Here is a 21,868-nt window from a genome sequence, read left to right on the forward strand (position 1 = left end):
AGCAACAACAAGAGAGAGAGAGAGAGAGAGAGAGAGAGAGAGAGAGATGTTCGTTTTGTCGTGCTTTTTTTGTACACTGAAAGAAGGGGGTGGGGAGTCTTTCAGTGTTTCTTTATATATATCTCTCTCTCTCTCTCTCTCTCTCTCTCTCTCTCTCTCTCTCTCTCTCTTTCTCATTCTCTCACGTCTGTGTGTGTGTGTGTGTGTGTGTGTGTGTGTGTGTGTGTATGTATTTTATTCTCTCATTCTTTCTCCTCCTCTCTACTTCTGTTTCTTGATATTTCTTTCCCTGTCCACCCGGCTTCACATAGTTTCAAAACTGTACTTTGATATTATAAACCCTTCTCTAACTTTTGGCATTTTGAAATCGTATTTCCTCTAATAAATAAGACAAAATGTCACATTAATCATTCTTATTTCTTTATTTAAATATCAAAAATCTTCAAAAAGTGAGCAATGTCATAAAATTGTCAGCATTCTTTTTTTTGTTTTTGTTTTTTGGGTGTTTTATTTATTTTAAGGACTTCTTACATAATAATGAATAACTACAAAAGTGATGATTGGATTATTTCAAACATTTGTATGTACATTATCAAATGTATATTCTAATCCCATGCCAAATTCAGTGATGCCAAAACTCCGGTTTCACCTGAAAAAAAATCCTGTCTGGAACAAACATTTCGTGTTACGGGCAACTTCCGTCAAATTCTGGTGAGGTTAAAATGTTCCAAGGTTACCCCCCCCCCCTCCCCCACTTTCCAGTCACTACTAATACAACCACCACCACCACATCATCTTCATTACCACTACTACTACAACCACCACACATCATCATCATCATCATCATCATAACCACTGCTACTACTACAACCACAACCACCATCACCACCACATCATCATCACTATTACTACAACCATCACTACCACTACTACTGCAACCACCACCACATCATCATCATCACTACCACTACTACTACAACCACCACCACCACCACATCAACTTCATTACCACTACTACTACAACCACCACCATCACCACATCATCATCAATACCTCTCCTACTACAACCACCACCACATCATCATCATCATCACTACTGCCAGTACTTCAACTACAACCACCATCACCACCACATCATCATCACTATTACTGCGACCATCACTACCACTACTATTACAACCACATCACCGTCCCTACCACCACTACTATAACCACCACATCACCATCCCTACCACCACTACTACAACAACCCCATCATCGTCCCCACCACTACTACAACAATTACCACATCACCATCCCCACCACCACTATTACAACAACTACCACATCACCATCCATGCCACCAAAACTACAACGACCATTACATCATCATCTCTACTACCACCATCACTTCACCATCTCTGCAACTACTATTACAACCACCACAACGCCACCCCTACCACCACCAATACTACTGCAACCAGTGTTGCAAGCACCGTTAAAAACCCTTCAAACAAATTTAGCTCAAATCTCTCTCTCTCTCTCTCTCTCTCTCTCTCTCTCTCTCTCTCTCCCTCTCTCTCTCTTCACACAATCACACACACACGCGCGCGCGCACATACACACACACACACACACGCACACAAATAAATTGCTGCGCTCATTGGATTAATTTTCATATTCACTTCCTGTACTTGCCAAAAATAGCTAATCACAAATACTTTAACCTCAAACTTTAGCCTGGTTAGTTTTTCAAGTTCATGTTGCTCCACTTATCACTAGATGCACTTTTAGCACTCTCTCTCTCTCTCTCTCTCTCTCTCTCTCTCTCTCTCTCTCTCTCTCTCTCTCGCTCGCTCGCTCGCTCTCTCTCTCATCACAGACACACACACACACACACACACACACACACACACACTAAAACCACCACCACCACATTTTTATCACGAACACTACTACTACAACCACCACCACCACCACATCATCACTACCACTACTACTTCAACCACCACCACCACATCATTATCATTACCGCTACTACTACAACCACCACCACTACATCATCATTACTACTACAACCACCACCACTACATCATCATTACTATTACAACCACCACCACTACATCATCACTACTGCTCCTACAACCACCCACACCACAACATCACTACTACTACAACTAGAGCCACTACTACAACTACAACCACCACCACCACATTATCATAACCACTACTCCTACTACTACAACAGACATTATCACATCGTCATCATCACTACTACTACTACTACTACTACTACTACTACTACTACTACTACTACTACTACTACTACTACTACTAACACCAACACAACATCATCCTGACTACCACCATTATTACAATCACTACCATTAGGATTTGGAGCTTTACTTCATTTGAAATAAGGAAAATTTGGGGCTGTATTTGGCAATATGTTCATATATCATAATATAGTTCTAATCAGTTATCTATTTAGAACGACACAATATTTAAACACGATACTAAATACCATCTAAATTCCCTTTTTTTGTGTTTACGGAAATTCCTCTTTCGTCATTGACATTCCTCCGAGTGGTGCCTGAAATTCCTGTGAGTCAAATTGAAAATTGACGTCTCTGCAAATGTTACTATTCTCGTCAAATTTCCAATGCCCGTATCTAAGGAGTTATCTTTGCCCATTGATTTGACTGTGGGTGAAAATGTTCTCAAAACTTGGTTTTTACACTCTCCCTACTTCAAACGGTCATATCTCGGCAATGAATAATCAGAATTTTATAGATTTGGTATCAAATTTTAAAGCATAAATAAGCTATGATTGGGTACCAAAATTCCAAAATTGAAAAATCCGACTTAATACCGTTTCGAGGCGGAGGGTCACATATATGATGAGTAAAGTGCTGGCAGATAACTACATTGTGCATTGTCAGATAGGAGAGAAAAACAAACAATGAAAAAACAATCAATCAGAAAAACAAATCAAAGTGAAAGAAGCGCCAAAAATAGTTTTCCTTAACTCTTTAAATTCGAGAGTGAATTTCTTAAAATCTATAGTTTTGCGCATTAAGCATGTCAAATAATTAAAAAGAGTAAATATGTAAACCAATAATATTTCGAGATAATCACATCCCACATATAAAGAATCATTGAGAATGTAAATGTGTAAATCAAGAATTGTTCAAAGAAATTGTTAAATATAACACAAATCTCTTATTACCTAAACCATTTTTTGTGGCATTCCATATTTCCAGGGAATAATATGACTCTTCTTCGACAGAGATTAGATGAATTGGTGGTAGTTGTGGTCATTGTGAGGAGTGAGAGATAAGAGTGATAATAGGTGGTAGAAGAAATATATATATATATATATATATATATATATATATATATATATTTCTTCTACATATATATATATATATATATATATATATATATATATATATATATATAACGCGCAATATCCCCTAAACGCCCTCAAAAGGCTTTCCAAAAGGTCCCTGACCAACAGCAACACGTTACATGTAGAACGAGAAATGAAGCCTGTTTGGTGGTATTTCATTTTTTTCCCGACAGAGACAACGCTGATAACAGCCAGGTAGGTCTACTTATTCACACACGAATATGGTGAGAGAAATGACTTAAGATCCTTTTCCAGGGACTCAAGCGAGGCTCGCACCCTTCTGATCTGAAAGCGAGTGTCATACGACAAGACCACAAAGCCGCGAAGAAGAAGAAGAAGAAGAAGAAGAAGAAGAAGAAGAAGAAGAAGAAGAAGAAGAAGAAGAAGAAGAAGAAGAAGAAGAAGAAGAAGAAGAAGAAGAAGAAGAAGAAGAAGAAGAAGAAGAAGAAGAAGAAGAAGAAAGAAGAAGAAGAAGAAGAAGAAGAAGAGAAGAAGAAGAAGAAGAAGAAGAAGAAGAAAAGAAGAAGAAGAAGAAGAAGAAGAAGAAGAAGAAGAAGAAGAAGAAGAAGAGAGAAGAAGAAGAAGAAGAGAAGAAGAAGAAGAGAAGAAGAAGAAGAAGAAGAAGAAGAAGGAAGAAGAAGGAAGAAGAAGAAGAAGAAGAAGAAGAAGAAGAAGAAGAAGAAGAAGAAGAAGAAAAGAAGAAGAAGAAGGAAGAGGAGGATAAGGAGGAGGAAAAGAAGGAGAAGGAGGTGGAGGAGGAGAAAGGAAGGAAGATTATTAAGGAGAAGGAAGAGGAGATGGAGGAGAATGGGGGGGGGGGGGGGAAGAGGAGGAGGATGATTTAGAAGACCTGCTGATATTATCCGGAAATGGACTCTCTCGTGTCAAACTGACAATTTTATTGTTTAGACAGAAAACGGAAGATAAGATCACAAAAAATAAACACTTTACACTGAAAACCACGGTGATTCAGGTAACTTGACATGAAGAAATAAGAGAATATAAAGTCAAAAATATTCTGAATTATTTGGAGGAAAGTGGGAGGGAGGCGCGGGGTGGGGGGGGGGGGAGGATTTTTAGAAGCGAAACTCATCAATGATGAAATTAATGCTATGAGTATAGGTAAAATATTCACAACATCCAGCCGGATATAACATACAAACTACCATCTCTGTGTAACCTTGAGCGTTTATACTCTGATTGATATAAAGTAGTGAGGACTAATCACCAAAATGGCTGTCTAAAAACAATAGCAAAGCGAGAATTGAAAATATTATTCACCTCTTTTACGCAAGGTTTGACAAGGATTGAATGATCATTGCTTGACCTTAAGTTTCTATTAGGGACATATGTCGGTAATATAGCAAGAACTGTTGGTGCTTATTTAGTTATTTCCATACCAAAACACCTTAAAATGAATTAAGAGAACGCTCGGCCAGAATGATGCCTACGGAATACTGGAGTAAGTTGAAAAATGGATGCTGCATTCCAATCACTATTAATCACTGGCCATTGTACGTGGAGGCCCAAGTTTAATGTTGTCCTTGGGAATTGGGGGGAATTCCTAAAGAATGGGTATCATAATGTAAGGCGAGATGACTTCTATGAATAAATAAAGTATTAAGTACATGGGGCATGGTAATGAAAATGATGATGATGATGATGATGATGATGATGATGATGATGGTGATGATGATGAGGATGGCAATAATAATAATAATAATAATAATGATAATAATAATAATAATAATAATAATAATAATAATAATAATAATAATAATAATATTAATAATAATGATAATAATAATAATAATAAAAATAATAATAATAATAATATAATAATAATAATAATAATATAATAATAATAATAATAATAATAATAATAATAATAATAATAATAATAATAATAGTAATAATAATAACTACTACTACTACTACTACTACTACTACTACTATCTTTCTACTACTACTACTACTACTACTACTACTACTACTACTGACTACTTACTACTACTACTACTACTACTACTACTACTACTACTACTACTACTACTACTGTTAGCTTACAGCAAATGGGTTTAATGAGTTGACGATACAAATATTGAGTACTAGAAAATTACTTCCTTTGATAGGTGTTACTTGGTATTTGGGGATAAAAGCATTAAGTTATAGTTGGTATTTATCATTTAGGCGTAAAGTATTATATGGGCATACGATATTATTTGGGCGTACCGTATTTGTTACTTGGGCGTACGGATTATTTAGGCGTACGACCTTTGATTATTTAGGCGTAAAAACTGACCTTTGGTGAAAGGAATTGTGGGACAGTGTAGACAGGATATATAAAACAGTGTTTCTGATCAAATGGGGATCATTCTACCTTTTGATTCTATTCTAGATTATTCTACGATTCTACTTCACGATGAGCTGCACTTTCCTAGTGTCCAACTAAGAATCTTTATTTTACGGACTTAGAAATATTCAACGAATATTGAAAATGGTTACTTAGGCAAAATGACTTTACATTTGGACTGATTTTACGATTTGGAATTTGTGAAACTGATTGAATTATGACCATGCTATATGATTTGGATTTTGAATTTATCGCAACAAATAAAACTGTAAGAAATGAAACTTGGAATCTGGACTTTTATTTGAATGTCTTGATGTTGTACATTCAGTTATCATCATCGGCCCTTGAACTCTTTCGTCATTATTAACATCTACAACACAACGCAAAGGATAATTTTACTATCTATCAACAAAAAAACACTATACGATCGTTAGCCATTACATATGTGTGCGACTACGCCACACTACTACTACTACTACTACTACTACTACTACTACTACTACTACTACATACTACTACTACTACTACTTACTGCTACTGCTACCGCTACTACTACTGCTACTACTACTACTACTACTACTGCTACTGCTACTGCTACTACTACTACTACTGCTACTGCTACTACTACTACTACTCTACTGCTACTACTACTACTACTACTACTACTACTACTACTACTACTATATAATAATAATAATAATAATAATAATAATAATATAATAATAATAATAATAATAATAATAATAATAATAATAATACATGTATGTATGTAGACCAAATAAAGGATAATGTAACTTCCGCTAAAACGAACTAGATTCTACTTCGCATCGCCAGAGTTCAAAAACTTTCATTTCAATGTACAATGAAGTGTACAGATATTTAAATGAGGGGTTATATTCTAAAAGTACACATCATTTCTTTGCCATATTTCCGAATTCGGTATTGTTATAAGTTCGCTGATGGCAATAGAAATTCCCTCAACATCAATCTCTCTCTTCCCCAACTCACTTCATCGTTTTTTAAATTAAAAAATAACAACAAAAACTTGATGGTCTCTGTCTTACAATTCGACCTGGCAATCATATTATGGATCAGCAATTATAAAAAGTATACCAGTATCAGGATATGGTTTAGAAACAATAAGTCACTTAGGGTTACCAGATGGCCAGAATTCCTCGTTGCAAATTTCGACTTCAAAAGTGGCCAAATAGAACACAAGGCCAATCACTACTAGTCTGACACCATCCCTCCCCCCCCCCCCAAAACCGCTTCCCATTTTGACAAACTCGTGAGGATTTAAGGCCAAAAGTCGCCTTGCATAAAAAATAGGAAACACGATTCTCTGTGTGGTCAATTTTGGGAGCCCTTTAGTCACTCAATTTTACGAATTCAACATACAATCCGTGGACACGGGTGGGCAGGATAACCAAACGTTTCCTTTACTATATTTCCTATATAGACTGATATCCACTAGGGGTACCAAGCCATCATCAACAATTTACATGTATCTAGGCCAAGACACGACGTATTTAAGCCGATTATGTTAAATTTTCCACATGGAAAAAGCTGTCACTGGCCCGGTGCTCATTTTATACCTTAGTACGGTAAATAGCCTTTTCCCCACGGACTTAACTCTAAGCCACCAGAGCGACACTCGAACAAGTGACCCACAGGTCCGAAGGGGAGAGTCATACCACTCGACGACAAAGTGGCATCTTTAATATGGTATCAAAGAGTCATGCCATGCCCATCAACTCCTTAGGTGCTTCGATCTGAACAAGATATGTTTGTGATTGTTGTGGTGATGTTGTGGTCGGATGAATGAACTTGTGTGATACCAACAAAGCTATTGTAAAGCAACTCTGAGCACTATTTGTGGATACTGTCGCTATATCAAATAATAATAATAATAATAATAATAATAATAATAATAATAATAATAATAATAATAATAATAATAATAATAATAATAGGTTATGTCCCATCTGGGAAGCAGAGACGCAAGGTTCGTCAATCTCACCCACAGTAAAAGTTTCAATCACTCACTCTCCCACTCACTCGCCAAATCCGCCCCCACCCCGCCCCCACCCCTTCTTCCCCCCATTCCCCTTACTATAAACGCATGCAATGTATAGCACCACATACAAGGCACCAATCTATCTTAATGTGGAAATACGCGCGTTGGGTGAAATTTTGACTCATTCACAACGAGCGCGAACGCAAAAACTGAATTAATACCAATGGACTCGCTTTACTCACAAAAGTGACTATAAGTTATGTGCTCCACCGTCTCAAAACGGTATTATGTGTGGTTGATTTATAGAAGTAACGAAGTTAACGTCACTCAGTTCTTTGTTATTATTTTCTTTACAAAGCCTTTTAGAGTTTTATATTAATCAAGACTATGAACGCTAAAGACTACACATGATTTTGTGGGTTGGTATGTTTAATCTGGATGGCGGATGTTGTGAGTATTTTACTAAAACGCATAACAGCATTATTTTCTCAAATTGTTTTAAGTATTTAATGCTATACGTTGAAATAAAGCACTCACAACAACTGGCTGCCAGATGAAACGTACTGACAATCACAATCATCTGTCACCGATAACGTTGTTTGGTTGATATAAAAAGAATGAAATTGACGTCACTCAGCTCTTTGTTTTTGTTTTCTGAGGCCGATAGTTGGGTGATTATCTCTTACTAAAATATTTTAATCAGATTATAAACGTTTTAAGGTTAAACATCGTTTTGCGTAATGGTACGGTTCATCTTGCAGGCAGATGTTGTGAGTATTTTATCTGAACGCATAACATCAATATTTTAGTGAGATCTACTCACCCATTGTCGGTCTAAAGACAATGACAGAGATACATTATCTCATCTTCATTCATTCTATTGATAGAATCGCTTGGCCAAGGAGTTCACAACATTGCCATCGGAAGTAAAAGGGACAACCACAAACTGTGTAACTGAACTTTTATTCTGGTTAATACAGTTAGTGAGAATAACTCACAAAGCGGATGGCAAACAATAACAAAGGCCTGAGTGACGTCATCTGATACTATCTATTGATGCAGTGTCGAACAAAACGTACCAACGCACAATATTATGTGTGACCTTGACTTTTATAGTCTGAGTGATAGAATTTAGTGAGAACTACTCGTAAAAATGGCTGGCTAAAAACATTAACAAAGAGCTTAAGTGACGTTAATTTTGGTTTTAGCTGAATTGTTTTATGACTAAAGATGGCCTCAGATGACTTGCAGAAAACGTCAATTTTAATAAATTAGATTAAGTTTAATTGAATTTCACTATTGGATATATGCCGATATCCGGCATAATACCGAAACGAGGCGGGATGTACTTTATTGATAGAAACATTTATAAAATTCGGTTTATGAATGAAAGAGTTTTTGTGGCTGACTGTGAGGCATGTCTTAGAGGTGATGGATAAGTAGGTAAAACGTACTTGTCTTCTCACCAGACGGGTGTTGCGCTCTGTGGAAACAAAATAATTGGCTCTTTATTCTTGAAGGCTTCGATTTTGAAAATGTTTTTGAGAGTGAATTATTGTATATTTCAGTATTGGATAAAAATATAATTTTAATAATTCTGATCATTCAGAGACGGATGACAGTCTGTTTATTTCATTTTTAAAAAATGATAACTAAACAAACTGACCTTTTAAAACATCTGTTTAATCCTCCCATGGCGAAATTTTGCTGTTTTTAGTCGGTGAACAAATGGTGTTTAATTTCTTCGCTCAAGAAAAACTAATCGAGATATTTACATCGGGAGCCGAAACTAGGTCTTTGGATAATGAGTTATGCTTCATCGGTTCGGTGATTTTAAATCAATTATCTGTATACATAGATATATTTATTTGAAGAAAGTGGAACATCCATGAAGATGAAAACTGTCTTTTAAAAAAATATTTTATAGAATAATAAGCGGCTTGAATCTGTGAACTATTATTAGAATCGACCAACAAAAAAAAAAGAAAGAAAATGACTACAATAGCTTCAAATAAGGACAAAATAGTTAAGATAGTACAATTTGGGCTCAAGGTCCTTACTCAGGGAACAATTTTTGTTGTTTGCCGAGGAAGGGTTTTGATCCTGATACATGTTAAATATTTTGTTTGTTTTTGAAGCTACTAAATTTAGTACATAGTTTTTTAAGTCAACAGAATCGATCAGTTTGGTGTTTACTTTAGTCATTTACAACCTACTTTATCTGATATTGACTAATACGGTCTTGCAGTAACAAAAATAATAAATATTGGCACAAATTAACGTTCTTTAAATAAAATATTGGTTACTTGCCCTTGATAACTATAATTGTCTTATCTTTGCTAGATGTTTTCGGGGATTAATTGATTTATCTTCAATTTTTAGTGCCTACTTTATATCTATATATTCATGTATGAATTCTCAAAGATGCACTTGTACTTTTAGAGCAAGTCTCAGCAGCACTCTGATTCATTTTATAAGATTTATGAACGACATCGGGAATACCCTTCAACAGTCGTAACGTCACTTCCCTCGTAATGACGCATGGTAACTAAGTAACTGGCTCTAAACTATCGGAACAATGGCGGACGCCCTTATGAAATATTTCTCCGACGAGCATAAAAGCGTATCCAGAGGAAAAAAAAAACATTATAAATCTGATCATGTTTTGACTTTTACACATTTTGATCACAAGACATATGAAAAGTTCCCTTAAGCATGAAGAATGAAAAGTACCAATTTTCTTTGTTTAGAACCACGATGGCCGTCGTTGCTGAGCGACGTGACATCAGACTATTGAATCCAATTGCATTGACAAGATAACCGAAAGACCGAGTCAACGAGGTCCAGGCTGAATCTTCTTTTAACATAATTATTTTTCTTTTATTTTTCTATCTACTATGTCTGGCACGGATTCAAAAACCTGTTCAAATTTTTATCTTACATCATTGCCTGCTCTTTAATTTGTCGCTTACACAATTTTATATATAACCCGTTGATTATCTTTACACAAGATTTGTAGCAATAAGTATTTCAATCTTTTAATCTGGGCAATGGAAAGGAAGGGGGAGGGGGGGGGGGGGATAGCATATTGTTGGCAAGGATGGTGTTTTGGTTCCTGCAATTGTTTTCAACCTGAAGCTATGGCCTCATTTACGGATTTCGGAAAGATTTTTTCCTTTGCTTTCTGGGAATATTTTTACCCATGATTTGCAATAGCACTGAATTGTGAGCTTGGTCATTTCAGATCTGTTCATACGAAACAACTGACCCGAGAAGTCGACCGGCTAAAAATCCTTGCTAAACCTTTTAAACTTATTTATTCACTTTTTGATGAAGAAAAAAAAAACCCCGGAATCACTAACTCTGCCTTTCGAAAATCATTTATACATTTCTTTTTATTTAGATAATACAAATGGCTATTTTAGTTTTACATTTAGAAAGTAGATTTTAGTACAAAATGTGGAATTCAATAAAGTCGCGGATATCTTATTGAATAACGGAATAGAATACGAAATGTTTTGATATAAATATTGATGGAAAGAAGAAAAAACTAAATTTTAAAAAAGCCTATACGAAAAAAAAAAACAAAAACAAAAAAAAAACAACAAATAAATAAAACAAAAATAAAAACAAAAAAAAAACAAAAATATACAAACTCGTTTTTAATAAATGATGAGGTGAAAATTGATGGTTCCAGAGTTATTAAGCTTTAACCAATCAGATTGTTCCTTGCTATTTAGCTCGTTCAGTCTCTCAAGGGAAAGGTCTGGCAAATATTACTTAATTGAAGAGACATTCCAAACAGACAAATAAATGAGTCCCGCAGTTAGTGAGTATTTATCATACTATATTGACTCACTAATAAAGGAATTGCGCAATACCCAGCGGCACTATTGATATAATGCATTTATGTAAAATACAACACCCACCAGCCGGATATAACGAACTGACACACACAGCTGTGTGTAACCTTAAACGTTTATGGTGATTACTTAATGTGGCTATGTTGTGTCGTCATTTCGCTGTAATCGGTTGATATCAGGGTAAAAAAATACTTAACATTTATTTTTCGCATCAAAAAATAAAACCACTAAACATTTTATTCGACTGATTTCGATAAAATATACGATAACTGAAGTAATTTTCAACGGTATATACCCTCTATGTGGATTGAATAACCAGAGACTCATACTATAAGATAATAGAAAAAAAAGGCATCCATGTCAATCGCTTGCCAGGCATACAACAAGACCATCAGGTGGAAGTGTCAATTCAAAGATAGATTCAGACTGCCATAGTCTGATAAAAACAAAACCCAAAACTTTTTGCCAGAAAACTCGTCCTTTCAAAATATAATATTTATTAAAATGACCTTCAGTTTGTCAAAAATCTCAAACCTAAGACTTCTTTGAAGATTTTCTTGAAGTCCCAGAATTGAGAATTTTGACAAGATTAGGTTAATCTTAACAGATGTATATTTAAAGAATGAGTTTTCTGGGCAAAAGTTTTAAAATATGTTTTCTCATAGTACGACAATAAAAACAATTTAATAAGGAAGCTAGGGATTACTTCTATCCTCCATGAACCATACTGCGTTTCGATATAAAATAACTAAGGTGCGTCCCGGAGATAGTTAATGCATGTTTAATTCTTTTTGATTTGAGAAATCAAACAGGTATAAAAACGATCTTCCCTTCACCTGTTTTATTCTTTTCATCTATTTAAAAAAAAGATAGGGTTGGGGTTAAAATTGTTTCCTACAGCTCATGGTAGATGTTTACCAACGAGCATTCTTGCAAATATAAAAATTATTAAACTATTTTTTGCAGATTGATATAAGAGTAACTTGCGTGCCTTTTTAAAAAATTAAAGATAATTCTATTACCTGTTGACTCTAATGATTATTTAGAAAATCTTCTGGGACTCAATGATCGGTCATTAATTTGACCTTGAGAATCACCATCTTGCCGCCCTGTTGCCAGATTCATTTTTCAGACTTTATTATTTTTTACTGTTGATGGCTCAAAATGTTCATCTCGATCTGTGTTAATTTCCCCAAATCGGTGGGATAATAATCAACAAAGACGAATACCTGTTTGTAATAAGCTTTACTTCCCCGCAAATATTCTGGCTCTCCAATAGTTTTTAAAGAAGTATGGACTGATAATCGATAAAATGCTTATACAAAAATATGAAAAGGTGAGAATGGGAGATTGAAAAAAAATCATCTCCGGTGCCGAACATCAGCCTACCACGACTGGGGATCGAACCTTAGACTTTTTGATTACCTGCTCCCTAAATTATTACTTCAAAGGAAGACAAAGACATATAGTTTGTGACTAGCCGTAAAACGATGGTTATTTATTGTTTGGATGAGAGATTTTGATGAGAAATAAACATGCAAACATGCAAACACTAGCATGACGTCAACAGCATTTTCTATAATAATATTTTGTTTTTAATGTCATCGTAGCCTTCACTCTCATTTGGGAATTGAGCCATCAAAGTAATTTTGTTTTTCCCTCCCCTACAAAGAACAAACTTTATTCATTTATCCATTGTTTTTTTAAAATAACACCTCAAGCTTTTAAATAGAACAACATTCACTCATAGCGCAATGTATGGAATGCAACAATAAGCGTAGAAATATCATGTTTGACAATCCTCAAGAATTATCCTGCGAACGTTTATTTCCATGAACCAAATTATTCATATAGATCTTACTAAGAAAGGAGGAGCATTGATATTTCTTATCGGCTCTCATCAATAAAGGACAAATGAGTCCTATTATTACTTCCAAAATATATAAATGGAGCAATCTGTGATATTGATATTGGCTTTACTTTCGGCACTTTCCTATACACTGTAATCCAGATTCAACGCACACTCAATTCCAATAAAGACATGAAATATTCCCATTCTTAAAAATCATCAATAACCCCACCAACCCCCTTTCAATTTAACCTCCGATTCAACCAAATCCGACTATTGGTTTCAGCGAATTCACTGTATCCAGTTGCACAAAATAATCTAATTTTGTATATCGTAATAGGTGAAATAATACGATAAATAGGAAATAAATGACTGAAATAATGTATGTGTAAGCTCCGTAAACAATAAATCTTAATAAAGAGTTTGGATCTTTCACACAAAAAAACATTCTTCAACCGTTTCGAGAAGGTATCGAAATGGCCGATGACGGGTGTGTCAACGGCAAGAACGACAACAATGGTGGCAGTGTTGGGTTAGGTAATCGTGTTGTAATATTCAGACCATCTTACGTGGATATGTACGGAAACAACACATTAGAAGACGAGAAATCAGTTGTGTCCGCGTTGAACAGAGATTCCATTGACGGAAACCCTATCAACAGCAAACATTGTCCATGTTGCAATCACCATCACCACCATACGAGGATGCATCACTCTAAGCAGGGCGAAGACAATGACGAGTTGCATGGTGTGTGTTGCGACGAGGACTGGAGAGACTTTACAGAGTATACAACCCTCCACGGACTACGGTATATATGGCATAAGGATTCCTCCTGGTTCAGAAGGTAAGATCTTTTTCTACAGAATGTCATAAAGTCTTCTTAAACTTATTGTCTGACACGGACCAAAAAAAAATCACGTCAAGAATAGAAGGCAAGACCATCAAAAGAAAGCAAATTGTGAATTGTATTCAATAGTCCAACCAATGGGATCATTTGCTTCTTTGAGCACTACTGAACGACAACAAACTCTAAAAAGAGGTCAAAATACAAGTCCTAGTGTCAGGCTATAAGTTAAAGAATATATTTGCATGTCTGATAACTCAATTCCTTATGGGATCATTTTTGTGATGGATATCTCGAAAAACGGCGCAAGATATTGCCTATTACAACAATGTTAAACTAGGCCTATAAGTGGGTTCGGATGTCAGACCTGCATATATGTACATGTCCTGTCCATGGTTCAGAATCAGGGGGAGCGATTAAGAAAAATAAATCACTCGTTCTTCATTTTATTTGTTATCACGGACATTAGAAAAACAAAGATACGATCAAACAAAGCCATTTATGGAGAAAAACGTGTTTTAAATAATTACTGGTTTTTTAAAATTTATCCAGTTGTTTGCTGTGAAATAAATAAAATAAAAAACACCCATATATTGGAGCTTATTTTAATATTTAACCAACTGAAAGAGAAGACAGAGAAGAAATCCGAGATGGAAATATCTGTCAAAGTGAAAGCTGAGCTGCTAGAAAATGAAGACTAAAAACGAAAGAAGAAGAATGAAAATAACGAATTCCGTCATAAAAGAAGCTGATTTTCAGAGAAGTGATAAGACATGGAACGAGATTTAAAAAAAGTTAGCTCGGGATAGAGAGGATGGAAACTGTTTGTCTGTGGCCTATACCCTGACTCAGGGTGAAAAAGGCAATGATGATGATGATGATGTTGATGATGATGATGATGATGATGATGATGATGATGATGATGATGATGATGATGATGATGATGATGATGATGATGTTTGTTATATTCATTTTTGCCCAATACATTTTAGATTAAAACAGCCAAATATTCTTGGAATGACCAAAATATGACGTTTGAAACGACCTAGCCCAGAGTTTGTTTCAGCGAGATAAAGTGTATCATTCCAAATAAATTCATGCAATTTAGTTATTTATTATATTTTGAAAAGTACCGCATGAAATTACAAACATCTCTATAGATTACAACTAAACACTTCGTTCCTTTTTATGGTTATAGATTTTTATTCTGTCTGCACGCGAAATGTCAATTCATGAGTCGAGAGATGACAAGAAATGGAACGTAACAAAACAGTAAACATTTTGTGGAAAACGAATCAAATAGCATGCTCATTTTCATAGTGCATAGTGTCTGTGGTATTTTATATTTATTAAGAAATATCTGTTTTTTCGTATATATTCTCTCAATATTCCTCAACGTGTTGTAGCTTATTCATTTTTCTTCTTCTTTTTGTTGTTGTTGTTGTTGTTGTTGTTCTTCTTCTTCTTCTTCTTCTTCTTCTTCTTCTTCTTCTTCTTCTTCTTCTTCTTCTTCTTCTTCTTCCTCCTCCTCTTCTCCTCAACTACAGCAACAACAACTAATTCTACTACTACTACTACTACTACTACTACTACTACTACTACTACTACTACTACTACTACTACTACTACTACTACTACTACTACTACTACTACTACTACGACTACTATTACTACTACTACTACTACTACTACTACTACTACTACTACTACTACTACTACTACTACTACTACCACTACTACTACTACTAAAACAACAACAACTACTACCACTACTACCACCGCTGGTGTTGCTGTTACTACTGCTGCCACTGCTATTACGAATGCCAGTATTACTTCCTTGTCTCCTTCTTTTTCTTCTTCTTCTCCCTCTCTTCCTCATGCTCCCATCAATTCCTCCTCGCTCACTTTCTTCTTCTGCTTTCATTACGCTTCATTAGCATCAGTCCATCAATTTATATACCTAAAACCAAGTTGGCGTTGGTATCTTGCCAATAGAAAATATATTGCTGGATATGATAACGTGAACATCATTAAATTCAACATTTTATCTTATTTTTGTTTCATATGCGTAATTCCCCAGACATTTTTGACAGCCCTTTCTGCTATCTACCATTTTTCCATAATTATTTTTTTTCTTATTTCTTCCCTCCTAGGATTACCAAATTGGCATATTTAACGTCAAGTTGCTGTTTTTTAAATATTATTTTTGAGGTAATTTACAATCATTATTGAATTTGATAATTTGGCAGGATTTGTTTTCATGTTTATAAAAGGAGCTAATATAATTTCTTGTTTAACAATAAAATCAGCGTTATCTATTAGAGAGAGGCGAAGTGGTCGAGTGGTTAAGGCATTGCTCTGTGACGCGGAAGGTCTCGGGTTCGAGCACTTTCGTTATTTTCCTTGGTCAAGATTATTAAACCCCAATTTACTCACTTGGACAAGACAACATGGGTGATTCCTGTTGACATCAGACATCTTGTTTGATGAATTATCTATATTATTCCGTCGTGGAATACCCAGACGATTGATGTCTTATGCAGTCGTGGCGGAAGGGCATAATTATTAATTATTATCTACATTGATTTCCTTTTAACTCCATCTGAAGCATAGAGCGTCAATCACGAATCTCCATCTGGGACGATCTCTGGGTTACCTTCCACCACGGTATTTTGACACCTTTTTGTTCCAACTTTAGCGTTCTTAGCCACGTTGTTGGTGGGCGTCCTTTTCGCCGCTGACCTTGTCGGGTTTGTTGATATGATCTGCGGTTTCCGTTTCTGTAGCGGTAGTAGGTTTCTTACAATGGGGTTGCTAGCCCCGTGTGGAACCCTCTTCCCTCCCTTATGGGACACCGATATCTGGCGGCTACCTAAATGAATTCGTGTACAACCATCGTTTGCGCTTTGAAAAAAAAAAACAAAAAAAAAAACAAACATAAAAAATTCCCCAAGGTGAAATTTGTCTTTAGGGTCTATTCCACAAGAAGACTGGAATAATCCAGGTGTCAGTCGCATGCGCAGTGCAGCACCGCGAAGTGAGATAGGGCGGGGTTGTCGAAGTCGGTACCTTTTGGGTACGAAGCATGCCGCGACTTCAAGTGTAAGACTTCTTACAGCACAAGCAAGGGGACCGAGTCCAGTCGAGGTGTTTTAGGACACTCCGCCCGTCCACCCAGCGCTGATTGGGTTACTGTCTCTGTTAGAAATGGCAGAAAGAACTTTGCGATAGACTAGAGACTTTATTAAAATGGCAGCAACTAAGTGCCACTGTCTATTTAGCGCTACATAAACTGATGTAAACTCAGAATTTAATTGTTTTACTGTTCTGAGGGACTACATTCATTCTTTCATTGGTAAAACTGACATTGCCATGGGTCTGCCTTTGTGTATGTTATGTCCGATTGATTTAAAGAATAACTCCATTGCCTTATTAACTGGAATATTTCTGTCTCTCTTAAGATATATCCAAATTGTTTCCAAAATTTGAATCGAGAGCGGTGTTTCTCCACATTTTATGTACAGTGATTTGTTACTTATTTGGGCTGGGAAGTAGATATTTGGAAGGCTAGCACTATTCAGTATCTGACACTGAATAGTGGTTTTTGTACGGTGTTTTTTTTTCCGAAACCTGACAAAGTTATGGGAAGAGGACAGCTGTGGGAGTGAATATGGGACTCAGAAAAGTGTACACCAGTGGGGAGTGAACCGGGGACTGGCTTTCGGCGGGTTTCGTAATAAAAAGCAATTACTTTTTACGAAACGCGACGACACCCGGCAATATCCGACAAAGTTATGGGAGGTAGGCAGCAACGTGTGTGTGTGTGTGTGTGTGTGTGTGTGTGGTGTGTGTGTAGGGGGGGGGGAGGGGATGAACCTGAGATTCAGGGAAGTGTACACCAGTGGGGAATGAACCTGGGACTCTGGGTTTTGTAAAAAAGCAATAAAAAATGTGGGGGGGGGGGATTACTTTTTTTACGATACCCGACAATATGCGGCAAAGCGTGGGGAGTGAACCTGAGACTCAGTGAAGTATACACCAGTGGGGAGTGAACCTGAGACTATGGTTTTTGGCGGGTTTCAGCGAGTTTCACATAAAAGCAATTACTTTTTTACGAAACCCGGCAATATCCGACAGTTATTGAAAGTAGGCAAACAGTGGGGAGTGAACCTGAGACTCTGGTTTTCAGCGGGTTTCAGCGAGTTTCATATAAAAGCAATTACTCTTTTACGAAACCCGACGAAACCTGGCAATATCCGAGAAAGTTATGGGAAGTAGACAACAGTGGGGAGTGAACCTGAGACTCAGGGAAGTGTACACCAGTGGGGAGTGAACCTGAAACTCAGGGAAGTGTACACCAGTGGGGAGTGAACCTGAGACTATGGTTTTCGGCGGGTTACAGCGAGTTTCACATAAAAGCAATTACTTTTTTACGAAGCCCGGCAATATTCGACAGTTATGGGAAGTAGGCAACATTGGGGAGTTAACTTGAGATTCAAGGAAGTGTACACCAGTAGGGAGTGAACCTGAGACTCTGGTTTTCGGCGGGTTTCAGCGAGTTTCATATAAAAGCAATTACTTTTTTACGAAACCCGACAAAACATGGCAATATTCGACAAACTTATTGAAGCAGGCAACAGTGGGGGGGGGGGGGGGGGGGGGGAGGCGGTGTTCCGGGGATTCAGGGAAGTGTGCGCTTGTGGGGAGTGAACCTGGGACTCTGGATTTTGTAGAAAAGCAATACCAAGGGGGAGGGGGAATTACTTATTTACGAAACCCGCCAAAACCCGACAAAGTTATGGGAAGCAGGCAGCAGTGGGGAGTGAATCTGGGATTTGGACACTGATGAGGATTGAACCTGGGACTGCGAGAGGCTGATTCCAGTGGACAGTGAGCTTAGAATGTACTTTTATTTCGAAACCTACCGAAATTTTCAAAAGTTATGGGAAGTGGGCACCATTGGGCAATGAACCGGGACTCAGGGAAGTGCACACCGGGTGGGAGTGAACCTTGGGACTGTGAGAAGAGGATATCAGTGGAAATGAACCTGGGACTAGGGAAGATGGATACCAGTGGGAAATGAAGCCGGACTATGGGAGATGGGTACCAGACGAGAATGAAGCAATTACTTTTTTACGAAATCCGCCAAAACCCGCCAAAAAACCATAGACTTAGGTTTACTCCCCAATAGTGTACACTTCCCTGAATCTCCGGTTCACTCCACCACTGTTGCCTACTTTCTTTCCATAACTTTGTCGGATATTGTCGGGTTTCGTAAAAAAAGTAATTGCTTTTTTTTTACGAAACTCAGCCCCAGGTTCACTCCCCAACGGTGTACACTTCCCTGAGTCCCAGGTTCACTCCCCACTGCTGCCTACTTCCCATAACTTTGTCGAGTATCGGCGTGTTTTGGCAGGTTTCGTAAAAAAAGAAACACCCCTAACAATACCACGTGTATTCAGTAAATAGATGTCAATTGTAGTCTAATATTCAGTATCTATTTAAATTATTATTATTATTATTATTACTATTATTATTATTATTATTATTATTATTATTATTATTATTATTATTATTATTATTATTATTATCATTATTATTATTATTATTATTATTATTATTATTATTATCACGTAAATTTTAATATAGTACGGCAATTAATTCACGGAAGTACATCGCTCAATCAAAAAATGCAGAAAGTCTGCCCACATATTTATAATGAATCGGGTTTGCCTTAGATGACAAAACAAACAAACAAACAACAACAACAACAACAACAACAACAACAACAACAACAACAACAAATGAGACAAACAGAAAAAAAAAAGATTTTTAAAAATAATGAACAATAGAAGAGCACAATAATGAAAAACAACAACGAGATGATAACACATAAAAGATATTCGTAATAAATCGATAACTGATTAAATTACTCCAACTACTTGATTAAAAAAAAAATCATCATAATCATAATAGTGATGATGACGATTAAAACAACAATAATAATAATAGTAAGTAAGTAGAAATAATAATAATAATAATAATAATAATAATAATAATAATAATAATAATAATAATAATAATAATAATAATAATAATAATAATAATAATAATAATAATAATAATAATAATAATAATAATAATAATAATAATAATAATAATAATAAAAGTACAATAGTATAATATAAACATTAAAGTATATTACAAGCAAATAAAATTATAAAAACAAAAGTTTAAAAAATATCAATAGACAGAAGGAATTAAAAAAATAATGGGAAAAAAAAAAAAGTTAGACCTACCGGGATTTGAACTCTCGAACCTTAAAACTCAGAGTCAAACAGCTTATATCCACCAAGCCATGGTGTCACTGAACTCTTAGTGACATTTAATCATGTCTATTTAGATATTTAAAAATGGATTTGAATGCCACTCTAATTTTGATATTTTGAACTATGTTAATTGCATAAAAGTAGAAATTAAAAAAAAAATTACGATCAAAATATTTTTACAGCTTTGAATCGGGCTGTCAGTTAGTGCATGTGTTCAATCTGGAAGTAGGTCAACAGTTTATTTCCATTTAACCGAGATTGTCGCACTTTTCACTCTCTCTATAAAAAAGAGTTCCTTATGGATACTGAATAGTGGCAAAGCACTATTCAGTATCTGATACTGAATAACCACTTCCTATTTGGAATTCTCCTGAGCTGTTTTCGATGGAAGGTATCTAGTTTGTCTTCTTCGCCTTTTGTTTGTGTCCATGTTCCACAGTTGTAAATAAGTAGTGATTTAACAAGGCTCTTGTATAGCTATATTTTTGTTTTTATTTTCAGTTTGTTGTTTCTCAGCCATACGTTTGTCAACTTATTGAGAGCGGCTGTCGACAGATGTTTTCGCCTTTCCACGTATTCTTTATCTACGATTAAAGACTCCGCCTGTCGTGTTTTCTTTTTCACTCGGTCGTCTTTGTCAAGTTTCGTAATGTCGGTTTTATTGGCGTTTACGAAAAGATTGTGTTTCCCTTATGCTTCTTGTACGGCTTTTGTGTTGAGATATTTTCTAGTGACGAAATAATTATCGTCTGTGTATGCATTTCTGATGGAAGGTGGGACTCAAATACAGTTTGAGGGGCAGGTAAAACTTCCTTTAAAGCATGCTCCGAACTTGGACAACGAACAAAACCGAAACAAAACTGGGGTGTTCCAATATTACCTAAGAACGGTATTTGGGTTGTTGCTCTGTTCACTTTGGTGTTTACTCAGGTCTCACTGAGTAGGAAACGTACTATTCTAATTTCATCGTCAATTATTATAGTTTTCATTATATTGAGCAGGGCATGGGGATCTATCGTGTCAAAGGTCGCTGACATGTCTATCCCGTAATGGTTCTATTAATTTTCTCTGAAAGAATTTTCCCTTGTCCAGCCGTTTATGCGTCCACACAATATGCGGTGCTTCATTATTGAGGAAATTCATTTTGGCTGTGTGATAAGTACCTGTGGTCGTATCGTGTCAAGAATTATAATGGAGTGTTTTTCGAATGGTGCTCAGTAGG

The 21,868-nt window shown here is 36.1% G+C and overlaps 1 protein-coding gene across 3 annotated transcripts in view; it reads left to right on the forward strand.

Annotated features, from left to right (window-relative positions):
• Positions 1-7,902: 7,902 nt before the first annotated feature.
• Positions 7,903-21,868, forward strand: part of LOC144970699 (uncharacterized) — a 116,192-nt gene continuing 102,226 nt past the window's right edge. For 2 of the 3 annotated variants that reach the window (XM_078910609.1, XM_078910612.1), the window contains exons 1-2: positions 7,903-8,043; positions 13,814-14,317. In XM_078910609.1, coding sequence (XP_078766735.1) covers positions 13,950-14,317 — 368 coding nt within the window. In that variant the 5' untranslated portion in view covers positions 7,903-8,043; positions 13,814-13,949. Of the gene's footprint in view, positions 8,044-9,181; positions 9,205-13,813; positions 14,318-21,868 lie in introns of those variants that run through there. The other variant, XM_078910610.1, reaches the window with a different exon arrangement.

This window comes from Berghia stephanieae, chromosome 4, assembly GCF_034508935.2.
Source record: "Berghia stephanieae isolate SIO BIC M18660-M18661 chromosome 4, UCSD_Bste_1.3, whole genome shotgun sequence".
In the NCBI taxonomy this organism is placed as follows: Eukaryota; Metazoa; Mollusca; class Gastropoda; order Nudibranchia; family Aeolidiidae; genus Berghia; species Berghia stephanieae.